At 48.2% G+C, this 27518-nt stretch overlaps 1 protein-coding gene across 6 annotated transcripts in view; it reads right to left on the minus strand.

Annotated features, from left to right (window-relative positions):
- The window catches only part of Nwd1 (NACHT and WD repeat domain containing 1), a 65181-nt gene extending 41826 nt beyond the window's left edge, over nt 1–23355 (minus strand). For 4 of the 6 annotated variants that reach the window (XM_085843816.1, XM_085843815.1, XM_085843818.1 and 1 more), the window contains exons 1-5: nt 19583–19951; nt 16393–16478; nt 12742–12858; nt 7606–7903; nt 2943–4212 (exon numbers count right to left, since the gene is read on the minus strand). In XM_085843816.1, coding sequence (XP_085699942.1) covers nt 2943–4212; nt 7606–7903; nt 12742–12858; nt 16393–16478; nt 19583–19754 — 1943 coding nt within the window. In that variant the 5' untranslated portion in view covers nt 19755–19951. Of the gene's footprint in view, nt 1–2942; nt 4213–7605; nt 7904–12727; nt 12859–16392; nt 16479–19582; nt 19952–23095 lie in introns of those variants that run through there. The other 2 variants (XM_085843817.1, XM_085843819.1) reach the window with 2 other exon arrangements.
- Nucleotides 23356–27518: the final 4163 nt, after the last annotated feature.

A 27518-nucleotide genomic window follows, 5' to 3' on the forward strand; every position in this document is an offset into this window, starting at 1 on the left:
AGGAGGATTAGAGGGATCAGGTACTGGCTGATGCGCAGCTCACTGCAGACGCCCCCTCTTCATGCATCTGCAGAACCATGCACAGGTCACTCTCCAGGCCCAGGGGATCTCCGTTGTACAATGACACACCTCTGTTATGGAAGCACTGGGGAGATGGAGCCAGGAGGATCAGGAGCTCAAGGTCATCCTTGGCTACATAGTGAGTTCTAGGACAGCCTGGGCTACACACACAAACACACACACACTCACACACACACACACACACACACACACACACAATTTTTTTAAGGGCTGGAGCTATGGCTGAATAAAGAACCTTTTGGAGAGAGGACTAAGTTCGATGCCCAGCACCCGAGTCAGACAGCTCCTAGAGGATCTGACCGGCAATGAGGTGCATAGAGCAGCATGCTGACACGCACACAACTAGAAGAATAAATATTTTAGAGCAGGGTATGGCAGCAGGCATTGGGAGGCAGAAGTAGATGGATTTCTATGAGTTCAAGGTCAGCCTGTCTACACAGCAAGTTCCAGGACAGCCTACAGAGACACTACAACAACCAAACAAAAATAAAAAGACTTGATGATATAGACAAGAGGTGATATAGACAGACATATATACTTAGTATGCACAAACGTGTGTTCATTATACAGCATTTGTAGTACATATGATGTCAATGTTATGCATATAGATTCTTGAACTTATTATACTAAGCTGGCAATATGACTCAGAGGGTGAAGGCAACAGCTGCCAACATGACCATCATGTGGGATGGAGAGAACTGACTCTGCAAGTTGTCCTCTGAAACTAAAGGCAGGAGGATCTCAGAGTTCAAGGCCAGCCTGGTCTATATAGTGAGTTCTAGGCTAGCCAAGGATACATAATGAGGCCTAAAAACGAAAATCAATTCAGAGAGGAAAATGTTCTTTTTGCTACATGGAGTCAGGTTGGAAGCTCAAGGCAGGTTCCTACCTGGAGGCTGGAGCTGAAGCCCAAGACTGGCATTGCCCACATTGGGCTGGGACTTCCTATCAACTAGTAATTTAAAAAATGCTCCACAGACTTGCCCATGGGCCACTCCTCTGAGGTTTCATCTGCCCAGAATGTCAGATTGACAACCAAGATCAGCCACCACAAGAAGTGTCAATATATGATCACAGGACCTCACCCCTTACCCCTCACTCCTTGTGATGGTTTGCATATTCTTGGACCAGGGAGTGGCACTATTTGGAGGTGTGGCCTTGTTGGAATAGGTGTGACCTGGTTGGAGTAGGTGTGCCACTGTGGGTGTGGGCTTAAGACTCTCACCCTAGGTGTCTAGAAGTCAGTCTTCCACTAGCAGCCTTTGGATGAAGACATAGAACTCTCAGCTCTGCTTGCGCCATGACAGCCTGGATGCTGCCATGCTCCCACCTTGATGATAATGGACTGAACCTCTGAACCTGTAAGCCAGCCCCAATTAAAAGTTGTTGTTGTTTTTTTTTTATAAGACTTGCCTTGGTCATGGTATCTGTTCACAGCAGTAAAACCCTGACTAATACAACCCTCCAGCCCCACCCCACCCCTCCCTGAATTAAGGACTAGAGAGAGGGTTCAGTGGTTAAGATGCTTGTTACTCTTGCAAAGGATCTCAATTTGTTTTTAGCACCCACATTCAGCAGCTCACACCAGGTTTCACAGCTGCCTGTGACTCCAGCTCCAGGGGTCTGACACCCCCTTCTGGCCTCTGCAGGCACTGCATTCATGTGCACAACCCCTACCTCCTAGACACCTGCTCACTACTTATGTTCCATTAGCTCCTCCCTCTTACACAGTCCAGGACCCAGCTCAAGCAGGCTGCTACCACGTTCTGGCTGGGTCCTCCTATTTCAAAAAAACAATCAAGGCATACCCCCACACACAGAGACAGACAGACAGACAGCACACTCACATCACACATACATACGCACAGATACATATATACACATGCACACATGCATGCACCCGCATAAGCACGCACGCACACAGAGATGTGCTTTACACACACACATCACACAAATACACAGACGACATGCACACATACATGAACACAAATGCACGTGTGCGCACGTTCCTACTGGCATGCCCACAGGCCTAACAGAGCCAGACAAAACCTCCCTAAGATTTTCCTCTCTGTCGATTCCATGTGTCAAGGCAGTCAAAGTGGACCACCACAACCCTGAGGTGATAACAGCTATGGGAGACAAAGTGACTACCAACACATTGTGCACATGCCAACTGAAAGCAAAAATGGGACACGTGTGTCACTCTGGCTTCTCTCAGAATTTGAAGTCTTAGCCAGAGCAATCAGACAATAAAAAAAAAAATAAGATGCACAGAATTCTATATCTAAAACCCCACCAAGACAGTATTGGAGCTGATGAACTCTTTTTAACAAAGCAGTAAGATACAAAGTCTATATGCAGGTCTGGGGCCCAGGCTCAATCACACAGCACATGACTAACCTCCACAAAATCCAGGTTCTGTCCAAATCCCTACAAAAAAGGAAGGAAGCAGCATGCACGTGGCTCTGTGGAAGGAGAACCTGCTCTGGGAGATTTAGGAACTTAGTGTCCAGTAAAAGGCAGGGTGTGGCTATGTGGGTGTGACCCAAGCCTGGAGACAGGAGTGCTGGGCTCACTGGGGTCAGCCTAAATCCAGGTTCAGCAAGAGAATTACTCAAAGGGGTAATGTAGACAGTGAGAGAGCTGGACACTCAAAGTCCTCTGGCTTCAGAATGTGCATATTTGCACACACACAACCAACCAACAAAAAAGAAAGAGGGAGGGGGAGGAAGGAAGGGAGGAGAGAGGGAGGGGAGGAGGGAGGAATAAAAGGAAGGAAGGGAGGGAAGGAGGGAGGGAGGGAGAAGACAGAGGGAGGAAGAGCAGGAGGAAAGAAGGAGGGAGGAGGGAGGCAAACTTACCTGGAAGACACAATATAGCCCAGTACATGAGCCACCAGCAGTGCCCCATGTGTCTCCTCCAGGCGTATACAGAGCTGGTGTGTGGCTTCCTCTGCTGTAGTGGCCAAGGGCATTGGCACAGTGAAGGAGGCCCACTTCCGGGCCTCCTCAAAGGCCAGCCTTAGCCTCCCTGGGTGGCCACACTCTGGGAGGCTGGCCCAGAGGACATCTCTCTGACCCGGGCTCAGCATCCTCCTCTCTGCAGCCAGCAGCAGCTGTATGAACTCCTGGCCTTGACTCCCAGACAGGGCCTTCACCTCCCAGTAGGTGCTGGGGTCCTTGAGGGTCTGTTGCAGGTTATGTAAAACCTGCTGGCCTGAGCATGTAGAGAGGATGAGGTGCACCCTTGGAGGACACTTGAGGGGCAGCCAAGAGACCCTCTGAGAATGGCATATGGAGTCCAGGTCATCCACGGAGTCCAGGAGCAACACCAGGGACTCAAAGTTCCTCTGTGACACAGTGTGGAGGAGAGTATGGAAGAAATGGCCCACCCTGCTGTGGGCCTCCAGGACCTGGGCTGGGGGCAGTGGCAGCCCATATGCCAAGCACACTTGGAAGGACAGGCTCCTGAGGAGGCTGCGGGCATCCAGGCTCAGCTTTGATGTCCCTAGCAGCCTCAGGACAACCACTGTCTTGTGGCCAAGCAGCTCTGGTACCTGTTGGGCTAGCTTGCACATGAGAGAGGTCTTCCCAATGCCTGGTGGTCCAAAGAGAACCAAGGGAGTATGTGTCCGGCTCTCATCCTGTCTGAGCCGCTGCCTGAGCTGGGCCAGGAGCTCCTGGTGGCCGCAGAAGACCTTGGTAGACTCTGTGCTCTGCCAGAGGTGGTGGCGGATCTCTTGGTAGAGCCAACCCAGCTCCTGTCTGGCCAACTCCAGCTCTCGAAGCTGCTCCAGGACCTGATGGTTGGTCCTGGCCACGAACTGCTCGCTCAACTGCTTTAGGTAACGAGCGTGAGCCTTGTTCTTGGGGTTGACCAGGTCTCGGCTCCAGGACAGGTGGTGGGACTTTAGGGCTCCAGGCTGAGCATCTAGTATGCGCCCTTTAAGACCACTGAGAAGACTCTGGGCATTGGTATCCAGGCAGCCATCTGCCAGCCGATCCACCATCTTCAGAGAGCAATCATCCAAGATGTGTTTATTGAGGTCCTGTACATCTCTCAGGAAGACGGTAGCTCCCTGGTCCCCTCGTGCTGAGTTCAGTAGGCCGAACTCAATCTCCCACTCAATGACTACAAAACAGAGGACAAAAGGAGCCATCACAGTCACTGAGGCCTGAGAGGTGCTGCTGAGAAACATGTTCAGAGGGACACAGACTGTGAAGTTTAACAAATGGGACAGTCACTTGGGATGGCTTGCAAAAGCCCACATGGCAGGTTAGGATGTGTGAGCACATGCATGTGTGTGTGTGTGTGTGTGTGTGTGTGTGTGTGTGTGGTGTATGTGTAGTGTGTGTATGTGTGTCTGTGTGTGTATATGTATGTGTGTGTATGTGTGTGTATGTGTGTCTGTGTGTGTATGTGTGTGTGTGCATGTGTGTGTGTGTGTAGTGTGTGTATGTGTCTGTATATGTATGTGTGTATGTGTGTGTGTATGTGTGTGTGTGTATGTGCATGTGTGTGTGTGTGTGTGTGTGTGTGTGTGTATGCACGAGTGAGTGTATGTGGGGGGAGGCGGGAGGGGGACTGGGGAGTATTTACATATCACACCTGTGAAGATCAGAGGCTGACTTCCCGGTTGTCACACCAGGAGCTCAGTGACCAGCCAGCCTACCCAAAACTGTGAACTTTGGATTCAAGAAGAGACTTTGTCTCAAAGGACTCAAGTGGATAGTGACAAAGGACATTACTGATGTCCTACTCTGGCCTCCATTTGGAGCACCCACATAATCACATGTACACCACACACACAAAAGAAAAGCCCACAGCTAGGACAGCAGGGTGGCGCCCACCTACAATCCCAGTCCTCAGGAGGCTGAGGTGAGGGTTGCTGGAATGAGGCCAGCCTGGGCTAATAAACAATCACTTCTTTTTTGACACTTATTTATTTAGTAAGTCAATTGAGGGGGTGGCTTTTGTGGGTTTGTGGGTGTGTGTACCACCGAGCATGTGTGGAGGTCAGAGGACAACTTGTAGAACGCAGGACTCTCCTATCACGGGAGTCATCAGCCTTGGTGGCAAATACCTTTAGTTCCTGAGTCATCTGGCTGGCTGAGCATACACAATTCTAAGCTAGCTTGGACTACACAGGAGGCCTTGCCTCAAAAGAAATAAAAAAAATTTAACCACACATAGTGTGTGATCCCGTTGATGATAAGAAGTGTACAACAGCAAAGCTAAGCCAAGAGAATGGGAGTGGTTGCTTCATGGGGACAGCCTCTTATTAAAGTGACAGAGTGTTCTGGAATTAGTCCGACTGAGGTGGCAGTATTAAATGTCCCTCCACTATTTGCTTTACAGATGGGGATTTCAGCCCTGTGAGCTCAGTGTCCTCTTCACATAGTCGATCAACAAACACTCCACTCCTGCGTGAGTTAGCTTAGCAGCTGCAGTGCACGTGAGGGCTTGGTACTGAGGTTAGCTTAGGTACCGAGGGAGTGAAACCATGCTCTCAGACACGAAGCCAGGGGCCACAGGACTGTGAAGGCAGAGGAAGAGGAAAGGATTCTTAGAGTTTGGAGTCTTTACTCACTAGCCAGGTGGAAGAGACTCCAGCAGTCTGGGAATAAGCTTGATGGGCAAAAAAAAAAAAAAAGAGTCTGTACATTTGGACATTCTGACACTGCAGCAAGAGTGCAGCAAACCACACTCAGTGAGTCTGCCCGAGTGTGTGTCGGTGGAATTGTTTTTACGAGGCAAGCTGTAAGCCTGCAGCTGGCTGATTCCTGTTGCAAGTTGTGCCATAGCTGTCCCGGGACTCCTTTATCTTTTAAAGATTTATCTCTACACAGCTTTGCCTGTCCTTGTTACACAGACTAGGCTAGCCTCAAACTCAGAGATTCTGCTTCTGCCTCCTCTACTGGGATTAAAGAACCACCAAGCTTGTCTTGTCCTTACTTTTTAGTTATGTGTAATATATGTGTGGGGGTGTGCGTGTGAGGAAGGAGTCTGGGGAGCAGAACTGAACTCAGGTCCTTTGGAAGACCAGCCAGCGCTCTCCTGCTGAACCAGCAGTGCCTCCAGACTCTTAGCTTTTATGCAGCCTGAGCTCCCACTGACTTGTCTCAAGAGGCTCTTGTTTTGAAGGAGCAGCCAGATCTAAGGAGATATTTTTGAAGCCTCTCTGGGGCTCAGTGGAGTCTCCCTGCTCTCCGAAGATGGAAGGCCCTTGGAGATCCTACATTCCAGTCAAGGACAAGAGTCAACAGAGGACCTTTCCAAGACAGGCTTGGCAGCAAAGGCCTGTTACCTCAGATACTTAGTCTCCTGAGGCAGGAAGATCACAGGTTCAAGGCCAGCCTGGGCGGCTAAAAAAAAAAAAGCTGGGACACCTAGTCTAGCTTAATCTGTGAACTCTGGGTTCAGTGAGAAACCCTGCCTCAATGTACAATCAGAAGATAACTGACAATCTCTGGCTACACATTTGCATACATACTCTTACGCACCTGTGCACACATATGCATTCTCGAGCGCACACGCACGCGCGCGCGCGCACACACATACACACACATTGCTTTCTAAGGTCAGTGAGTATCAGCATGGGATGGCCCTTGCCATCAAGCTTGACAACCTAAATTCCTGCAAATTGTCCTCTGACCTCCACATGTCTCCATGGCTGGCACACACTCCCCAGCCAATAAATAAATGCCTATATAAAAAAATAAATAAATGCAGCCAGGCATGGTGGCATGTGCCTTTACTCCCAGCACTTGGGAGGCAGAGGCAGGGGGATTTCTGAGTTTGAGGCCAGCCTGGTCTACAGAACAAATTCTAGGAAAATTGGAGTTATACAAAGAAACCCTATCTAGAAAAAAACAAAACAAAACAAAAGACACCTTCCCAAAACCAACATCATATCATCATCAACAACAACAACAACAGGAAGGAAGGAAGGAAGGAAGGAAGGAAGGAAGGAAGGGAGGGAGGGAGGGAGGGAGGGAGGGAGGGAGGGAGGGAGGGAGGGAGAAGGAAAGGAGAGGAGGGGAAGGGAAGGGAAGGGAAGGGAAGGGAAGGGAAGGGAAGGGAAGGGAAGGGAAGGGAAGGGAAGGGAAGGGAAGGGAAGGGAAGGGAAGGGAAGGGAAGGGAAGGGAAGGGAAGGGAAGGGAAGGGAAGGGAAGGGAAGGGAAGGAAAGGAAAGGAAAGGAAAGGAAAGGAAAGGAAAGGAAAGGAAAGGAAAGGAAAGGAAAGGAAAGGAAAGGAAAGGAAAGGAAAGTATTGCATTCCTGAACAATTTCAGTTGCAGGCAAACTGAGATGGCGGTCACCCTGGGAGACAGGAGGGCAGAGCCAGGGGTCAAGAAGAGGGTCCTAGAGACTAACATTGGCCAAGGTTATGCAGTCTCTTGAGAGCCAAGCAGGGTTACCATTCACTGAGATGATACACTTCACTTGCGTTTGAGGTCACAGGGGACGTGTTGGCCTGGGTGTCCTGTGTTCCATGGACCTCTGGAGGTTCCTTGGGTCTCACCTGATCGATGATAGCACATCCATTGCTCCTGACTGATGAGGCCTAGCCTCCAGGCCTCCTGGGCTCCACCTCTCAGGACAGAGGTTAAGGTGGCCTCCTCGGGCCCTGGGACCACCAGTGAGCCTGAAGGCTGCAAGACGTAGGTTGGAGGAATGGTGTTGTCGTCTCTCTGGAAATGTCTGGTCACCAGCTCCAGATCTCGAGGCCTGGAGGTCAGCTGAGCTCTTAGTGCCTCCCACTCCTTTTCCTCAATCCTCCGGGGAACCGGGCAGGGGCCGTACTGGTCACCCAGGAGGGCCTGGGAGGGAGGGAGACAGAGACAGGCATGGGTTCAAATCCCACCCGACACTGAACTCTGGGACTGTGAAGGAAGCACACTAAAGGGACGACAGCTTGGTGTTCATGGTCACCTGATGGTGTGACTATTACACAAAGAAGCTGGTGTGGAGACAATCCCCACACTCAGGGTAGAGGCTGAGGTGGGAAGTGTGGGAGATTTAGGCCAATGTGGACAGCAAAGGAAGGCTGTCTCAGACAAAAGGGGAGCCTGCAACAGCTACAAGATGGAGGAGGGACGGGCATGGTGGCGCAGGCCTTTAATCCCAGCACTCAGGAGGCAGAGGCAGGCAGATTTCTGAGTTCGAGGCCAACCTGGTTTACAAAGTGAGTTCCAGGATAGCCAGGGCTTTATAGAGAAACCGTGTCTCGAAAAAAACAAAACAAAAAACCAAACAAACAAAAAAGATGGAGGAGGGGAGAAGGGGAGTAGTGACCAGGAGTACAGGGAGGAAAAGAGAGAAGATGGAGGAGGAAGAACACATAGGACGGGAGGAGAGGAGCGAGAAACACCCAAAAGTAGTAGTTCACACAGGCCAGTGTGTGATTGCCTGCACATGCTCCTGTGCATGCACGTGTGTCTGTGCACTTGTGGAGGGGTTCACGTGTACACGCTAGCCCCTGCCTCAGCCTTCTGAGCAGCTGAGCAGAAAAGCCCAGGCCACCAATCCTGGGTCTCTTTTGGCCTCACAGGAACAAGATAGCCAAAGGAAGGCCTTCCAGCCTCACAGGGGAAGTTTGGGGCAAAAGCCCTCATTCATTTGGGTTAGTGTGGTGGGAGCTAGAGAGGTGTTGGGAGCCATCACCAGGAGTCCTTGATACTGGAGCCCAGAGAGGCCCAGCCTCTAAAGGAGCCTGGGGAGTCTGGGGCCTGCTAATGAGTTATTTACCACAGAACCTTCTCTCCAGGGCACCAGTGTGGGTCTGATTTTCATGGAAAGTTCTGTTAACAATAGTGGCAGTGACAGACAGGCTCTGGGGGCAGAGAGGGCAATGCTGGAGGGGAAGTCAGTAGAGCTCAGCTGTGCAGCCACAGGGCTCGAAGTTTCCAGACTGGTGGCATGGACATGAAGGAGGTCTGAGGACAATCCCTCCCCCATGCGGAGGGAGCTTTCCCCAGCCAGCAGTGTTGGCTGAGAGTTAGCTCCCCTTGAGGAGGGTTGTTTATCAGGGCTTTTGAGATGGCTCAGTGAGTAAAGGCATTTGCCACAGACCCAGACAGCTGAGTTTAATCCCTGGAACCCACAAGGTGGAAGAAGAGAGCCACTCTTGCAAGTTGTTCTCCGACTTCCACATTCAAGCCAAGGCCTGGGCTCCATGCGCATACATACACGCATGCATACATATATACATGCATGCATATATACACACATACATACACACACACATACCCAGAACTGGACAGACTAGTGGAATAGGCCTACCATCCCTGCACTCCAAAGTTGGGGGCAGGAGGATTGGAGGACTGAGTTAATGACTAGCTTTAGCTACACGGTAAGCTTGAAGCCATCCTGGACTACCTAAGAACCCTTCTCAAAAGGGAAAACAAAGCCCAGTTCTCCTTTGAAACTCAACATGATTATTAGGTCTTTGGGAAAATAAACTTAGGAGCATAGAAAAAGAACTGAGAAGTGGGGTTACAAACTCGAGGGCCGTGTGTGTGTGTGTGTGTGTGTGTGTGTGTGTGTGTGTGTGTGTAAGAGAGAGAGAGAGAGAGAGAGAGAGAGAGAGAGAGAGAGAGAGAGAGAGACTTTTAGTCCTCCCTCTAGTACTTAAATGGTGATTATGGACTATTGTGTGTGCAGTACCCACAAAGGCCAGGAGAGGGAGTCAGATTCCCCAGGAGCTGGAGTTACTAGCATATATGAGCCACCTGATGTGGGTGCTGGATCTTCTGTGATTACAGCAGGAGGTCCTAACTTCTGAACCATCTCTCCAGCCCATAGTTTATCTCTTGAGACAGCACCACTCCAAGAACCCAGAGCTCATCAATTGCCTAATTTGGCTGTCAGTGAGCTCCAGAGATCCATCTGTCTTTGCCTTCTAGATGCTCGGGATCTGAACTCAGGGCCTCAGACTTTCACACCAGACATATTACACACTGGGCTGAGGAAATAATTTAAAGCAGTAATAATTAAAACATACTGGGCTGGAGAGATGGCTCAGCAGCTGAGAGCACTCGCTGCTCTCCTAGAGGTCCTGAGTTCAATTCCCAGCACTCACATGTTGGTGCAGAACTATCTGTAATGGGATCAGATGGCTTCTTCTGTCATTTGCATTCATACATGAAAACTGAACATTCATATAAATAAATAAATAATTAATTAAAAAAAATCATACTGGGGCTGGAGAGATGGCTCAGCTGTTAAGAGCACTGACTGCTCTTCCAAAGGTCCTGAGTTCAATTCCCAGCAACCACATGGTGGCTCACAACCATCTGTAATAGAATCTGATGCGCTCTTCTGATATGTCTAAAAACAGCTACAGTGTACTCATATAAATATAATAAATAAATAAATAAATCTTTAAAAAACACCAAAATGTACTGGTAGCCACGTGCAAAGAGGAGGCTAGGACATTAAATGACATGTGCTGTCATTAAAAGATAGCACATGCTGGGCTGTGATGGGGATGCCTTTAGTCCCAGCACCTGGGAGGCAGAGGCAAGTGGAGGCCAGCCTGGTCTAAAGAGTGAATTCTAGGACAGCCAGGGCTACACAGAGACACCCTGTGAACACATTGGTAGAGGAATGAAGCCTCAGGTTTGTTTTATTTATTTATTTATTTATTTATTTATTTATTTATTATTCATCTTGAGATGAGGTCTCATCATGTTGCCCAGGCTGGCCTCCAACTCATGGGCTTAAATGAGACATCTCATCACTGAGGAGGAGTGGGAAGGACGCTGTCTTCTGGACATGACATGGCTGTTGAACAAATTAACTAGAACAGCTGTGGTTACCTACACATGGCCAAGACAAATGAAATCCAGTACAAGGGGTGTCCTGAGGCCCACCCCAGTCTGAGGACCTATTGGCAGCTGAAGGATGCTAGGGGACAGAGAGTCACTTTATCTCAAGGGTGGGACCACAGACAGGCTGCTCAGCTCTGGGATGGCTATATACCATGTGCATTCCACCAGCATTAATTTGACTCAATGGATTAAAAAAAAAAGACATGAAGGTGTGCAGGGAGGTCTAGGGAGAAGGTAGAGCAAGTTGGGGATGGCTTTGATCAAGACAAAGTGTGATGGTATGAAACTGTCAAAGAAGTCATTTTTTAAAAAGTGTTCTTTTGCAGGGCGGTGGTGGCGCACGCCTTTAATCCCAGCACTTGGAGGCAGAGGCAGGTGGATTTCTGAGTTTGAGACCAGCCTGGTCTACAGAGTGAGTTCCAAGACAGCCAGGACTACACAGAGAAATCCTGTCTCAACCCCCCCACCCCAAAATGTTCTTTTAAAAAAGGCTTGTGGGTTCAAACAGTCCTCCTGTTTCAGCCTCCCAAGTAGTTGAGATGACAGATGTATGGATGGAGGAGCAGACATACAGCCTAGTTTTTTTCTGTTTTGTTCTTAAAAAAAAAAAAAGATTTGTTTATTATATGTGAGTACACTGTAGGTGTTTTCAAACATACTAGAAGAGGGCATCAGATCTCCTAACCAATGGTTGTGAGCCACCCTGTGGTTGGTGGGATTTGAACTCAGGACCTTTGGAAGAGCAGTCAGTGCTCTTAACTTCTGAGCCATCTCTCCAGACCCCAGTTCTCCAACTCTTCCAGTTCTTTTAGGAAGACTTACTCTCTGAGGCAGCCTATAGAATATTCTAGAAATCTTGGTGAATTCTAGTCCATGCTATCATTACTCACCATGATCAAGACAATATGAATAGAGCTGCACAGGGTTTTGCTGTGGAGTTTTTAAATTCTTGGTGTCCGTGTCTGTGAGTGGGCACGCTCACATGAACGCAGTGCCCACAGAGGCCAGAAGAGGGCATAGATACCCAGGAGCTGGAGTTAATGGACACTTGTACGCAGCCAGACTGGGAAATGAGCTGGGGTCCTCTACAAGAACAGCACAGGCTGCTGAGTCTGGGGTATTTTCGTTTGTTTTGTTTTGTTTCAAAGCAGGGTCTCACTATGTATTCCTGTCTGTCTGGAACTCACACTGTAGACTAGGCTGGCCTCAAACTCACAGAGTCCCAAGTGCTGGTACTGCCCAGCTTGATGTGTGTGTGTGTGTGTGTGTGTGTGTGTGTGTGTGTTTTAATTTTCACTTTTTGAGACAGGGTCTGGAACTAGGTAGCCAAAGAAAACCTTAAACTCCTGATCTACCTCCTGAGTGCTGGAATCACAGGCCTAGTCTTTCACCAGTTCGGGGATTATTTTGGTGACAGAGTGACTTACAGGTGTGTGTACGAGTGGACTCCCTGTTCCAGACCAACAGAAACATGGAGACAAAGAAAACAAACTCCCAAGAATACCGGTTTCTACTTTCTCTAGTGTTTCCCGGAACCCCCCAAATTTCACAAATGTAAAGTGGACCAGATTCGAAGAGTGAAGGAGGCTTCAGATGGACCTGAAAGATTCCCTCCCAAGTCAGCCTTGTGCTCTCCAGTTCACTTACTGCTGCATTTGATTACTAATGCCTGGTGCTACTTCTGAGCCAAATAGGAGTACTGTTACAGTCATGACTAGTCTTTGAGGATTGGGATGTTAGCTCTTTTGTTTGGTTTGCTGTCGGGGACCACATTCTGGTGATGGAAAAAAGAGTAAGGACGACTCCACCTACCCTGACACACTCACCACAAAAGCTGGTCCTATGGATGTTTTCTGACAGCGCTCCAGTTCTTCTAAGCAGAGTTCCGTGGTCAGGTAGTCAGTGGCCTGCGTATTCGGAATACCCCACCTCAGATCAACCACCTGGGAATCAGAAGGATGAGTTTTCTGATGAGTGATTTTTGGTTTTCAGTTTCATTTGACTGAAGAATAGTATCTTCAGATCAGTTTTGCAGCATTTCTCCTCTAAGGATATTCTAGATTAGACAAATGTGAAGCTAGGGATGTGGGTAAGTGTTAGATTGCTTGCCTAGCATCTCCAGTAAGGGGCTGAGAGTATGGTCTGTGGCAGCTGGTTTGCATAATGCACACAACCCTTAGATTCCATTTTGTACCAAAATAAAAGAACAGAAGTAGCTCTCCCCTTTATCCCAGCACTCAGGAAAGAGGCAGAGGCAGGCTGATTTCCATGAGTTTGAGTCCAGCCTGGTCTACAGAGCAAGTTCAGGATAGCCAGAGCTACACAGAGAGACCCCGACTCAAAAATAAATAAATAAATAAATTTGATCCAGCCTGGTCTACAAAGTGAGCTCCAGGACAGCCAGAGATACACAGAGAAACCCTGTCTCAAAAAACTGAAGGAAAAAAAATTCAAAAAAGAAAAATGATGGACCCAAACTAAGGAGCCTTCTTTGGGTATCTCCCAGGATCCCCAGTGGTCTCTGTCTCAGGCCACAGTCATGAACTGCAAGGAAAGTTCCCTGGGGTCCTGATGCTGAGACAAGAAGGAGGATTTTGAGTTCAAGGCCCATCTGTCTCAAGGGAATAGGAAAGAGAAGAAGAGGGGGAGGAAGGGAGGGAAGGAGGGAGGGAGGGAGGGAGGGAGGGAGGGAGGGAGGGAAGGAGGGAGGAAGGGAGGGAGAGAGGGGGGGAAGGGGTTACTTAAAACCAAGTTTGGAGGGTTGGAAGGGCTGTCTTAGAGGTGGGGAGCTGTGGTGGTTTGAATATGCTTGGCCCTGGGAAGTGTGGCCTTGTTGGAGTAGGTGTGTCACTGTGGAGATGGGCTCTGCGACCCTTCTCCTAGCTGCCTGGAAGAGAGTCTCTTCTGGTTGCCTTTGAATCAAGATGCAAAACTTAGCTCCTCCAGCACCATAATGCTGCCATGCCTCCCACCATGGTGATAGTGGACTGAACCTCTGAACCTGTAAGTCAGCCCTAATTAAACTCTGTCCTTATAAGAGTTGCCTTGGTCCTGGTGTCTGCTCACAGCAATGGAACCTAACCAAGGAAGAAGCATTTGCTGCTCCTTCAGAGAGCTGAGTTCAGTCCTCAGAGCTGCACTAAGCAGCTCACAAATCTCACAACAGCCTGGAACCCTAGGTCTGGGAATCCAAAACTTTTTTCCATTCCACAGACACCTGCACACATGTGAAACCAGACGCCCGCCTTGTTTGGTAGAGTGCTTGCCCAGCATACACAAAGCTGAGGGTTTGATGCCCAGTGTCTAGTGTGTGGAGACTTGGGGGCGCGGGGTGGGGGTGGGGGGTGGAGATGACAATAGGGTCACGCACTTGGAGGTAGAGGCAGGAGGATCCAGAACTAAAGGCCATCCTTAGCTACAGAGAGGTCAGTGTCAGCCTGGATTGCATGAAACTCTGTTAGAGGAAGTTGGGTGTTTTCTGCTTCATTCCTTTTAAAAGGAGAGCATGCCCAAGCTTGCTAGGAACACGCTTTGTGAGGGACGATATTGAGAACAGCAGGAAGTGACCCAGCAAATTCCCCTTAGCAACCACACATGAGGTCCACCTCTGCACACAGACTGGCAGGAAAGTGGGGGGTGGAGAGGGAGGGGTGGGGAGAGATGGAGGGTGGGAGGGATCTGGGCCGAATGGCAGCCTGCAGCACTGACCCTGTGCAGGCTGGAAACACAGGGAGACAAAGGGTACTGGGAGCTCACTCCCTTTGTAAACTCTGTAGCTCAGAGAGAAAGAAATGCTAATCAGGAACAACTAACTACAGCAATGAGAGGCTGTAGGCTTAGAGGAGCTAGGCAGGGGAGAAGCAGTGAGGGGGAAGCCTACAGAGGCAGCCCCTCCCCTTCCCCACCCCTGCTGGGCTAGTCAGGCGCTGGTGCTGTCTGCCTGGGGCACCACAGGGGTGTTAAAAGAACAAGCACAAGACTCTGGAGCCTTCCATGTGAAAGAGTCCCTTTCTGTCGCTGTTCTGTTCTGGTGGTGCTGATGATGGACTCCAGGGCCCTCACACACGTGAGGCAAATGCTCTTACACAACCACCGAGCTATACTCTCAAGTCCTGTTTACTTTATTTTACTTGTTTATTTGGAGACATTGTCTCCCTGTGTTTCCCAGGCTGGCCTTGAATTCTTGGCTCAAGCGATGCTCTTCTTGCAGAGGACTCAGGTTCTGTTCCCAGCATTCACTTGGCAGTCTGTCTATAACTCCAGTTCTAGAGAATTTGACGCCCTCATCTGGCCTCCAGAGGTACTGCACACATGCATGCAGACAAACACCCAATTGTATAAATAACATTATATTAAATCTTGTTTATAAATCGACTACGAGGCTGACGAGATGGCTCAACAGGTAAGAGCACTGACTGCTCTTCTAAGGTCCTAAGTTCAAATCCCAACAACCACGTGGTGGCTCACAACCACTTGTAATGAGATCTGACACCCTTGTCTCCAAAAAAAAAAAAAAAAAAAAAAAAAATCGACTACAGCAACTGGCTTGGTGGTATGCAGAGGGCAGGGGTGCTCACAGATACACTCTGGAAAAACCAGGGATGTTTTCACACAGAGTTATCTCCTCAGTGGAGGATGTATATACCTATTTTCCACCCAAACGGCTGGGAGTAGATGCAGTGAATAACCTGGCAAGCTTTGTTTATACCAGACTCTTCCTCCCTAGGCCTTATCTTCAACTTGGTTTCTCAGTCAATAGAACCCATCTGTAGGGGAAATGCCATCTGTACTTTATAGCCCGCTCTCTTATGCTATCTCAGTCAGAGAACACAACAGATCCTAGACCTTAAGCTATAGAACCCATATTCATGGTAGAGGTCACATATCCTTTGCCTAAAAATTTCCAATGTGGTCACACTTTATTATATGAACATTGGATTGAGATAATAGTTACTAGGAAAAAACATGTTTTGCAAAGTAACATTGTACTTAAACATATCCAAAATAAACTGAGACTCCAGAAGTTTGATGTAGCCTGGCCAAGTCTCACGGAACTGGATTTCCTTCTTGCCTCTTGAAAATCGTTTCTCTGCTGACCACAGCATTCATAGGGACCCTCACAGTGACACACACCTTTAATCCCAGCACTCAGGAGGTAGAGGCAGGTGGAGCTCTTGGACATGTAGCTCAGTCTGACAAACATACATGAAGCATAGGGATCCATCCACATCACTGCATAATCTGGGCTTGGAGGCACACACCTGTCATCCTATCACTTGGGAGGTCAACATAGGAGGGTCACAAATTCAACATCATTCTCAGCTACACAATGAGTTCAAGTCCAGCCTGGGCTAGAAGACACTTCGTCTCAGAAAACAAACAAACAAACAAACATTTTGAGTTTTGAGACCCATCGCTAAAGCACCAAACAGAAGGCAAGGGGTGGTGTGGCTTTCCAGGTGAGCAGAGATGCTTACCTCAAACGCCAAGCCGTGCCTTTGGCAGAAGCTCTGAACCTCAGGGTAGGCTGTGCACTGCAGGGCTTCTCGCTCTGTGTCCATATCTGCAAGGCACAGTCAGGAGGGTGTCAGAGAAAAGATTCCAGAAGTCTGCCTAGCCCACTACTGTGTTCTGTCTTTCATCAGAACCCTGCAATGTTGGAGTCCCCCTAAGTGTTATAAAAGGAGGAGGAAGAGGAGGAGGAGAAAAAGGACAAGGACAAGAAAGACAGGGCCAGCAAGAAGGCTCAGCAGTACAGGAGCCTGCTGCCAAACCTGCCCACCTGCACCACAGGACAGAAGGAACAGACTTCTTGAAAGTTGCCTTGTGACCTCCACATACATATTCTGTCCTGCTACACACATAACTCTCTCCACCTTAAGACACACAAAATTAATGAAATCTCAAAATGACATGGAGTCAAACCAAGGAAACCAATTGATCCACATCAGTGGAGTCACCTGTTTGAGCTCCACAAAGCACAACCGGAGCTCCCCTCAGTCCCAGCCCAGGAGAATGACCCAATATGGCATGTGGGGCAAAGGAACACTGGGAGATTTAGCCTCTGGCCCCGGCATGCAGGAGGACTTTCCATTGCTTTCCAACCCCATGCAGTGGTGTAAATTTTCACTGTGTCCCCCTTATCCGAGGGAGACTCAATTCAGTCAGGGTGGGCTCATACACTCTTGGGCCAAGAACGGGGGAGGCCCTGGGTTTTAAACCTCGTACCCCTTGTACCTCAACAAAACAAGAGAATCCACTAAACACAGCCAGGACTCTCAGCTGATCACAAGCCAGATAAACAAGGACAGTCACATGCAAATACTCGCTGATCCATTCTAGGCTCTGTTTGTAACACATTAAAGGATTATTCCCAGTTCCTCTGAAATGCAGAGTGAACCAGGTATGTTGTGTTTGCTGTGCTGACATAGAACTCATACATGAGGCAGGGCTCTACCCCAGCCCCTCACTGGGGGATTCTAGGCAGGGCTCCACCACATCCCAAAGTAACTGACTCAAACTACCTATTCAGAGTGTGACCAGAGTGTGACGTGGGAGCTGTCCAGGATGGCGTCTGGGAGCCAGCTCCTAAACACTGTTCCTTTCCCAGTCTGTCTTATCAACTTTATAGGCTGTTTGAACTGGTCATAAAATACATATCATATAGTAAATTCAGGCCAGAGCCTACGTAAGGGTGAAAGGCACATCAAGAGACACAGTAAAGTCTGAAACCAAAGACCTGCACATGGCTCCAGTGTCTGAACTTTTCAGGCATATACAGAGCTTGGGTGTGGGGACCCCAAGTTCAGTCTCAGCACTGACAAGCCAACAGATCAAAAAACACATGCAATCCATGTGACAAACAATAATGAATTCAACAGTGCTGTCAGCCAAAGGTCACACAGTCGTTACTGAAAAATTAAACATGGCTGTGATTGGTGGTGCACACCTTTAATCCTAACACTCAGAACACAGAGGCAGGCAGATCTCTGTAAGTTCAAAGCCAGCCTGGTCTACAGCCTGAGCTCCAGGACAGTCAGGGCTGCACAGAGAAACTCTGTCTCAAAAAAAAAAAAAAAAAAAAAAATGTGGGGGCTGGAGAGATGGCTCAGCGGTTACGATCACTGACTGCTCTTCCGAAGGTCCTGAGTTCAAATCCCAGCAACCACATGGTGGCTCACAACCATCCGTAATGAGATCTGACACCCTCTTCTGGTGTGTCTGAAGACAGCTACAGTGTACTTAGATTATAATAATAAATAAATCTTTAAAAAAAATGTTTAAGTGAATAAATAAAATAAAAACTGGGCAGTAGAACATGCTCTACAGTGGAAGGAGAACCTGACCACACTCAGAGTTTACATCTCCTGCAACTCAAGCAGAACTGCAGGGAAGTTTTGCATTTGAAAGATCAACCAAGACGCTGGTGTCCTATGGTGTTCCATGCTCAGTAACAGTGCTGGGTGCTCAGTGACTGACTGTGCTCCATCCTCAACAACGGTGCTGCGTGTTCAGTGACAGTGCTGTGTGCTCAGTGATAGTGCTGCATGTTCAGTGACAGTGCTGGGTGCTCAGTGATAGTGCTGTGTGCTCAGTGACAGACAGGGCTGCATGTTCGGTGAATTCAGCCTGCAGTATGAACCTGACTGTAAAAGTATTTATACCTTGGAAATTGGAAGCTAATGCAGATCAGGCATTTTCATGTGTAGCTTTATTTAATGTAAAGAACAGAGTAAATACTGCCAAGGACAAAGCCATATGCAGCTAATACTGTCCCAAAGTATTTAGCTAGGTCAGAGGGCCAACATACAATTTAAAGCATAGGGGTTAGTTATTGAGATGGCTCTCAAGCCTCAAGATCCAAGTTCAATTCCCTGGACCCACCTGGTAGAAGAAGAGAAGCAACTCCTGAAAGTTATCCCTTCTGTACATAGCTCATGTGCCCCTACATACACACACGATTAAATAAATGTATAAAAATAGGGAAGGACCTAGGAATGTGGCTCAGTAGTAGAGTGCTTGCCTAACATAAACTGGATTCAATCTCTAGGACAAAAAAATCAAATAAATAAATAAACACAAAGTGAGTTCCAGGACAGCCAGGGCTATACAGAGAAACCCTGTCTTGAAAACCAAAAAAAAAAAAAAAAAAAAGAAAAGAAAAGAAAAGAAAAGAAAAGAAAGAAAGAAAGAAAGAAAGAAAGAAAGAAAGAAAGAAAGAAAGAAAGAAAGAAAAAAAGAAATCTTTTCTAAAGGAAATACTTGGAAAGGAGGTTAGCAGTTTGGCTCAGTGGGAGAGCATTTGTGGGGTAGACATGAGGGCCCTTGTCTGCAGACAAGTTCTCATCGCAGTACCTGTCAAGTATGTGTGAAATGCTGGGTTCTGTCTCCAGCAACTTCCAAGCATACACAAGGCAAAACATAAAGAGCGAAGCACACAGGGCATTTCTCATGACCACTGGTTGCAGTACTAGGCCATTCACTGTGTTCAACAGTTTATTTAGTCTATGTGGTGGACAAAGAAACAGAGAGTCCAGGAGGAGCCTTGACAATGATTTTGATGTGGGTCACCAGCCCGTCTGCTCACACACATCTTTTGGAGGACACCCTGAGGCATCCCTACCACCAAGAGTGGCCATTTGTCTCAAGTCATCGCCCCATCCTTACCTGAGATGGTAGAGCTGATGAAGATGACCACAGCACTGCTGGAAGAGGGTGCTGGCAGAGAGCCTGCCTGACCCTGGAGAAGCCGCTGGCGAGTGCCAGGGCTGAGGGGCCCTACATCCATGCTTCCCATCCACCTGGATAATTCTTCCCCAGGAAAGGTCCTGAGACCCATGCACCTCACAGGAGCAGCTGAGGAGCCCTCCCAGGAGGCTGGCCAGGTACAGCCATCTGTAAGAGGGGATGTGGCCCCTTGGTTACTTGCTGCCTTGGTTACCCCTAGCTCTCCTGCAGAGATGTCCTGATGCTTGCCAGCAAGTGCTAACAGGCTGTGAGATAGAGGCTTTCCTCAGTATTGCTGGATGTTGTTGCCTCCTTCAGGCACCAGAGTAGTCTTCCAGCTTCTAAAAAAACCTTCAGTGGTCGCCATAGCAACCATGGTTGGAAACACTGGGTGCTGGAGCCTAGGGACCAGACAATCTTTCCAATACCTGGCTCCCCTGGGGCCTCTATGTAAATTGAGCCTGAGCCCAGGTGTGCAGAGGGAGTCCAAGGGATGCTGGGAGCCATGAGTACACCTGGCATTGGGAAGAGATTCCACTCCATTCCACCCTCTCTGCCCCTCTCATAAGCCAGCGTTTCACTCATAAACAGTGAAAGTTTTACAAGATAGTTGTCTCACCTGGAGCATTATGGTGACCCAGAACACATCAATGTTGGCAGACATCAGAAATAAGGAATTGGGAATAGGGGTGCCAAGAACATCAAGTGAGTGGAGGGCTTGGGGAATGGCTTAGAGGTGAAGTCCCTACCTAGAATCTCCCAGTGAAGTGCTGGGGGTATGACTCAGGGATGGACCCCATCCCTAAAATCCCCAGTGACCAGTGGTATGGATGGCATGCACAAAATCCTAGATCAGTGGTTTTTAACCTGTGGACCTCCACTCCCTTGACAGTCAAACGACAGCTTCACAGGGATTGTCTAAGATCATCAGAAAAGACAGTAGCAAAAATAGTTATAAAGTAACAATGATGATAATTTTATGGTTGGGAATCACCACAATATAAAGAACTGTATTAAAGGATTACAGCCTTACTGTCTCCTGAGAGGCCCTGCCGGAGCCAACCATTGGACTAAACACTGGGAGTTTAGTCCAACAGAGGAGCTGGAAAAAGGACTGAAGGAGTAGAAGGGATTTGCAACCCCAGAGGAAGAACAATATCAACCAACCAGACGCCCCCAGAGTTCCCAGGGACTAAGCTATCAACAAAGGAGTACACATGGCTCCAGCTGCATACATTGCAGAGGATGGACTTGTCATGTATCAATGGGAGGAGAGGCTCTTGGTCCTTTGAAGGCTCGATAGATGCCTCAGTGTAGGGGAATCGAGGGTGGGAGGTGAGAGTGGGTGGGTGGGTGGAGGAACACCCTCATAGAAGCAGTGAGATGGGATGGGAGTTTCCCGGAGGGGAAAAACAGGGAAAGGGGATAACATTTGAAATGCAAATAGAGAACAGATCCAATAAAAAAGAATAAAAAAAATAACATCTGAGCTACAGCTGAAAAAAAAAGGATTACAGACTTAAGGTTGAGAATAGCTGGCCTAGATTAACTCTCAATGCAGATATGGAGAATTGGGAAGGAGAATGGAGAAGAAAAAAGAGGGAGGAAACCTCCCTGGCTGTGTCTGACGCCCCCCACTTCGCAGTCTTATCGACTCCAGTGACAGACATAGAATGAGCCTGTGTGTCGTCTCATGCAGCATAAGCGCTGACTCCTGCATTGTCTTCTTGGAGTGTGGAAGCCTCAAGCCTCCTGGTTCAGGCCTCAGCTCTGTCTTCTGTGAATTGAGAGCAAAAACCCCTCAGGACCCCTACCCCACAAGAAATCTGTCAGGCAGCATCATGGATCAACAGGAGAATGAATGTGGGTAGCACATGGCAGGAATATGAGCTAGGCACTGAAGACACACAGACTGTCAAGGCCCTGCACAGGGAGTGAGTGCTTGCTGGGCAGTGAGAGAGATGCAGATATATAGAGATAAATAGATAGATGCACTGTATTATGTTGTCTTTTACATGAAATATTAATATGTTAAAGGAATGGTTTGGTCGTACATCCCTGTGACCCCAGCACTCTGGAGGGTGAGGCAGAAAGGTCGTGAGTCACACATCAGCCCAGGTTCTAGCAACACTCTGAGGGGTCTGGAGAGAACTGGATGCTCTTCCAGAGGACCCAGGTTGAGTTCCCAGCACTCACATGGTACCTTACATGGAACCACCTATAACTCCAATTTTAGGGATCTAGCACCTTCTTCTGGCTGGTGAGGGCACTGCACACACATGATACACAGACCAGAGGTGATGGTGGATGCCTGAGGAGGCAGAGAAAGGTGAATCTCTATGAGTCTGAGACCAGCCTGGTCTATAAAGTGAGTTTCAGAACAGCTAAGGTTGCACAGAGAGACCCTGTCTCAAAAAAAAAACTAAAAATAAAGTCAAAGGTTAAAAAGCAGAACAGAACAAAACAAAACTACAGGGCTAGCAAGATGGATCAAAAGGCAAAGGAGCTTGCAGCCAAGCCTCATGAGTTGAGCTGGTCCCTGGACCAATATGGTGCCATCCACACACAGGCTGTGTCACACTCATACACGCAAGACTGCATCATATTCATCATGTGGACAGGCACCCTTGACAATCACTTCCAAATATTTAGAGGAGGCTCAAAACATTTTGGTCTTGATCTTTACCCCAAGATCCCGGGTTGTTATGCCCTCTGACCTTGGCTTACTCAATTTCTTCATGACACTGAACCACTTTGTGAGAAGGGGTGTGGGGGAGAGTGTAACCTGACCTATTGGCCCCTAGCTGTAACCACTAAAGATAGAAATCACCACCTCCCATTGCCACCAAAGTCCACAATCAAAAATCTCTTCAGATGTCAGTGTCTCCCTGGGGGCAGGATCCCCTTGGTAAAGGTCCCCTGGCCTAAACTGGACATGGTGGCACACACCTGTAAGCACATGGGGTGCTTGCCTAGCATGGGAATCAGAAGATGAAGGCAAGAGGATCAGGAGTTCCAAGTCATCCTTATTTATATACGTGGTGAGTTCAAGGCCAGTATGGATTTCATGAGACAACCCCATAGACACCAAGTGGGTAGGGAATGGGCAGCACTCAGGCTATGTATGCCAGAGAAGCTATTGTTCCACACCAGCCTGGGTCAGCAGAGCAAATGGAGACCAGCCTGGACTATAGGAGATCCTGCCTCAAAAAAGGCAGAAGATGTGAGGAGAGGGAGGAGAAGAAAAAGGAGGAAGAGGAGGAAGAGGCAGAAGAAGGGAAGGTGGAGGGGGGGGGCTGTCTGTACTTTATCTCGGTCCTTTGCACATGCTAAACTAAATCTTTCCTATTCTCATTTCAGTTTAAATGCTACCTCTTCTGAGGGTCCTTGATTCGATGTGTCCTTTCAACCAACTCCCCATGGGGCCCACCCCGTATTCTGTGCCATACTCACCCTCAGCTCCCAAGGCTCTCCATGTTCAGTGTCTGCTCCCTGGGAAGTGTGGGACCCACAGGTGCATAAATCCTGAAAACAATGCGTCAGCATGCCCAGCACACAGTAGGGGCTCACTGACAAATCTTGAACTCAGTGAGTGCTTGGGCAGCTTCCCATCATTTTGGCTCCTGTATGTTAACTGCAAACACCTCAGCAAGAATGAGGCATCTTCCGCACGTCCAAGAAGCCCGCTTCCCTCTTGCTGCCATGGAGGGCGTCATTTGGAAGTCTCTAGGAGAAGCGGGTGAAAGAAGGAAGTTCCTGGGCCCAGAGCCACAGCGGAAACAAGGCTCTGCCTCTCTTGGTAACTTTTGTCTTAGGTACTTTCTATTCACCCAGCTGAGTTCTCCCAGCAAGTGGGATAAAAGAAAGGAACTGGCTGTGTTGCAGCCCAGGCTGGGCACCCGGCCAGACCCGGAGGTTAACTGTTGTGTGCCAGGCTTGACAGTTCACAGCAGCCAAGCTGTCAGTGGGGGTGGTGCATGATGCAGTCTGGTCCACATCTGCTGCTGGCTGTCATGCCATCCCATGGTCATAGGAAATGTGCTTCAGCACTGGATTCAGGTCAGAGGTTAAAAGCGATTGTTGCTCTTCCTGACTACCTGTGTTCTGTACTGAGCTACATTGGATGTGACTCACAACCACTTGTACCTCCAATCCATCAGTGAGGGAACTCAAGGCAGGAACTGAAGCAGAGGCCATAGAGGGTGCTGCATACTGGTTTGCTCCCCAGGTCTTGCTCAGCCTGCTTCCTTAGACATCCAAGGATCACCTGCCCAGGGGCACCACCCATAGTGAGCTGGGACCTCCCACATCAATCACTAAGAAAATACAAAAATACAGCTGTCTAATTTGACTTAAGACCCACTCAACAGGAAGGAGATTAAACTGGTACTGGAAACCTAGCCAGGTTCTCAGAGTTAGTAAGGTCAGGGATCTTAGAAAAGAATCTACTACCACCACTTTGCTAAATTAGCATAGTCTCTGACTTCGTTCTACCTTAGACCCACGGATAAGTGCAGCTCCCACCCCTCATCACTAAGCCTCTTTACAGAAAATAGAGCCCATCACAGCAAGCCACCACTGGCTGGACAATTCAGAGATCAGGAGATGGTGGGAACCAGCCCCAGTAGATACATCCAGTCACAGCTCTTGCATCTGTGGCTTGGGGAACATCTGCAAAGAGGCAACAGGAAGATTAGAACAGAAGAGCCAGAATAGCAGAAAGTCTGCTGTGAAACGGTCTCCCTAGAAATGGCTCCATAAACAAGACAAGAACAAGGTCAAGGTCAATAGACATGTTCATCTGGAAGTGAGAAAACTTTATGGAGCCCCTCTCCTAGACAAAGAACTACAGGCAACTAAAGACAGCTGCAAGAGAGAAAGCTAGCCTCTCCCAGGGATAAGGACCATCACTGCTTTTCCAATGCAGTGTGATCAGCTCTGAAACCATCCACACACAAACAACAGAAACAGGCTCAGCACGTTGTAGTCAGATATGTGATCTGGTCACACACATATGTATGTAACAATACTAACCACAGCTGGAGAGATGGCTCAGCGATTAAAAGCACTGACTGCTCGTCCAGAGGTCCTGAGTTCAATTCCCAGCAACCACATGGTGGCTCTCAACCATCTGTAATGGGATCTGATGCCCTCTTCTGATGTGTCTGAAGACAGCTACAGTGTACTCATATACATAAAATAAATAAATGTTTTTTTAAAAGCCACACACCCCCTCCAGCCCCAGAGATGGTTTCTCTGTGTAGCTCTGACTGTCCTGGAACGTGCTCTGCATACCAGGTTGACCTCGAACTCAGATATCCACCTGCCTCTGCCTCCCAAGTGTTAGGATTAAAAGCATGTGAACACATTTTGCTTACATATGCTTGAGACAGGTTCATGTAGCTGGACTGGCCTTGAATTCATCCTCCCGCCTCTCTGCTTTGCTGCTAGATGGCAGATGAGCAGCATTTGGGGAACAATTAGGTCTTTGGTTCTTACAGTGGTTTATAGTTTACTAGGCTCCAGGGCATTTCTGTGTGCCTTCAGTCATCTCCTGCAAGCCTAACACCATCCCCACCTTGTGGGAAAGGCATCAAGGCTGAGTGACATCAAGGCACAGTTGGCTGCTGAGCAGGGAAGCCAGTGTGCTGTGCTCCACACTAGCATGGCAGTGACGCCCTCTGGAGTTGACTTTGGGAACTATGCACAAACAGGTACAGCTCCTTGTTCCAGATCCCACTGAGGTTCAGGAAGGAAGAGGCACACCATCAAGCTTGCACATTTGAGGGGATGACAGTTTTCTGCTACCCCTGAAGTCCCGAAGCAGAGTATGGTGTCGCATGCCTTTAATCCCATCACTTAATCTTGGGCAGAAGCAGACTAATCTCTGTGAGTTCAAAGACAGCCTGCTCTACATAGGGAGTTCCAGGTCAGCTTGGTGTACATGGTGAGACCCTGTCTCAAAAAATAAATTAAAAAAATTAGCTGGGGTCATAGCACAGGCACGAGTAATAAGTGTGACCTTCTGAACTGAGAAGCATCCACACAGCAGAGAACAAACTCACCTGGCCAAACTGGCAGCCACAGAAGGGGAATCAGAGAGGGCCAATATTCAAAATATATGAAGATCAAAAAATCTAGATATCAAGAAAACAAATAACCAATTTTAAAAATGGGGTAAAAATCTAAACAGAGAATTCTTGACAGAGGAATCTCAAACAGCTGAGAAACACTTAAAGAAATGTTCAACATCTTTAGTCAGGGAAATGCAACAAAACGACTCTGAGATTCCATCTTACACCTGTCCAAATGGCTAAGATTGACAACACCAGTGACAGCTCATACTGACAAGGATGGGGAACAAGGAGAACACTCCTTCATTACTGGAGTGCAAACTAATATAGCCTCTATGGAAATCAATATAGTGGGTTCTCAGAAAATGCATAATCCATCTACCTCAATACCTAGCTATACCACCCTTGTGCATATACCCAACGGCTGCTCCATCCTACCACAACGGCACTTGTCAGCCATGTTCATTGCTGCTCTATTCATAATAGCCAGAAATCGGAAACAACTTTAATATATCTCAATAAAAGAATGGATAAAGATAATGTAGTCTGTTTACACAATAGAGTTACTTGGTAGTTTAAAGAATGGCATCATTGGAAAAAGAAAAGCCAGGTACAATCCCAGCACTAAAAAAGAAAAGGCAGAAGACGGGTGTGGTGACTCACACCTATAATCCCAGCACTTAGAGGCAGAGGCAGGCGGATTTCTGAGTTCAACGCCAGCCTGGTCTACAGAGTAAGTTCCAGGACAACAGGCAGGGCTACTCAGAGAAAGCCTGTCTCAAGAAAACAAAACAAAACAAACAAACAAACAAAAAAAAAGCAGAGGCAGGAAGATTTCTGAGAGTTTGAGACCAGTCTGGTAAACAAATCTAGTTCCAGGGACAGCACCCAGGAGTACAAAGAGAAACCATGTCACAAAACAACAACAGCAGTTAAAAAAAATTTTAAAAAAGGAAAGAACTAGAAAAAAAACTCATGCTGAGTGAGGTGTCCCACGTCCAGAAAGACAAATACAAGCATACATTTGCTTTAACCAAGCTACAATCCAAAGAACCAGAAAGATGAGGTATAGAGTAAGAGACTTGGAGGGGAAGGACAAATAGAATGGATATTCATGGACAGAGAAGAAGAGGGGGTAGGGGTTGAGCTAAAATGGTAGGTCAAGGTGGGGGTGGAGCTGGAATGGATAGTCATAGTGGGGGTGGAGCTAGATTGATAGTCAAGGTCGGGGTGGAGCTAGAATGGATAGTCATGGTGGGGATGGAGCTAGAATGAATCGTCATGGATCGGGTGGAGCTAGAGTGGATTGTCATGGTGGGGTGCAGCTAGAATGGATCTTCATGGTGGGGGTGGAGCTAGAATGTATCATCAGAGTGGGGGTGGAGCTAGAATGGATCATCATGGTGGGGGTGGAGCTTGAATGGATAGTCATGGTGGGGGTAGAACTAGAATGGGTCGTCATGGTGGGGGATGAGTTAGAATGGTAAGTCATGGTGGGGATGGAGCTACACTGGATCATCATGATGGGTGTGGAGCTAGAATGGATAGTCATGGAGACCAAGGAGCTTGAATGGATCCTCATACTGGTGGTGGAGCTAGAATGGGTAGTGATGGTGGGGGTGGAGCTAGAATGGATTGTCACGGATGTGCTGGAGCTAGAATGCATAGTCATGGAGGGGGTGCAGTTAGAATATATCATCATGGAGGGGGTGGAGCTAGAGTGGATCGTCATTGTGGGGATGGAGCTAGAATGGATCTTCATGGTGGGGGTGGAGCTAGATGGATCGTCATAGTAGGGATGG

Source organism: Mus caroli, unplaced genomic scaffold, assembly GCF_978045245.1.
Source record: "Mus caroli unplaced genomic scaffold, Mus_caroli_1 scaffold_10, whole genome shotgun sequence".
Lineage (NCBI taxonomy): Eukaryota > Metazoa > Chordata > Mammalia > Rodentia > Muridae > Mus > Mus caroli.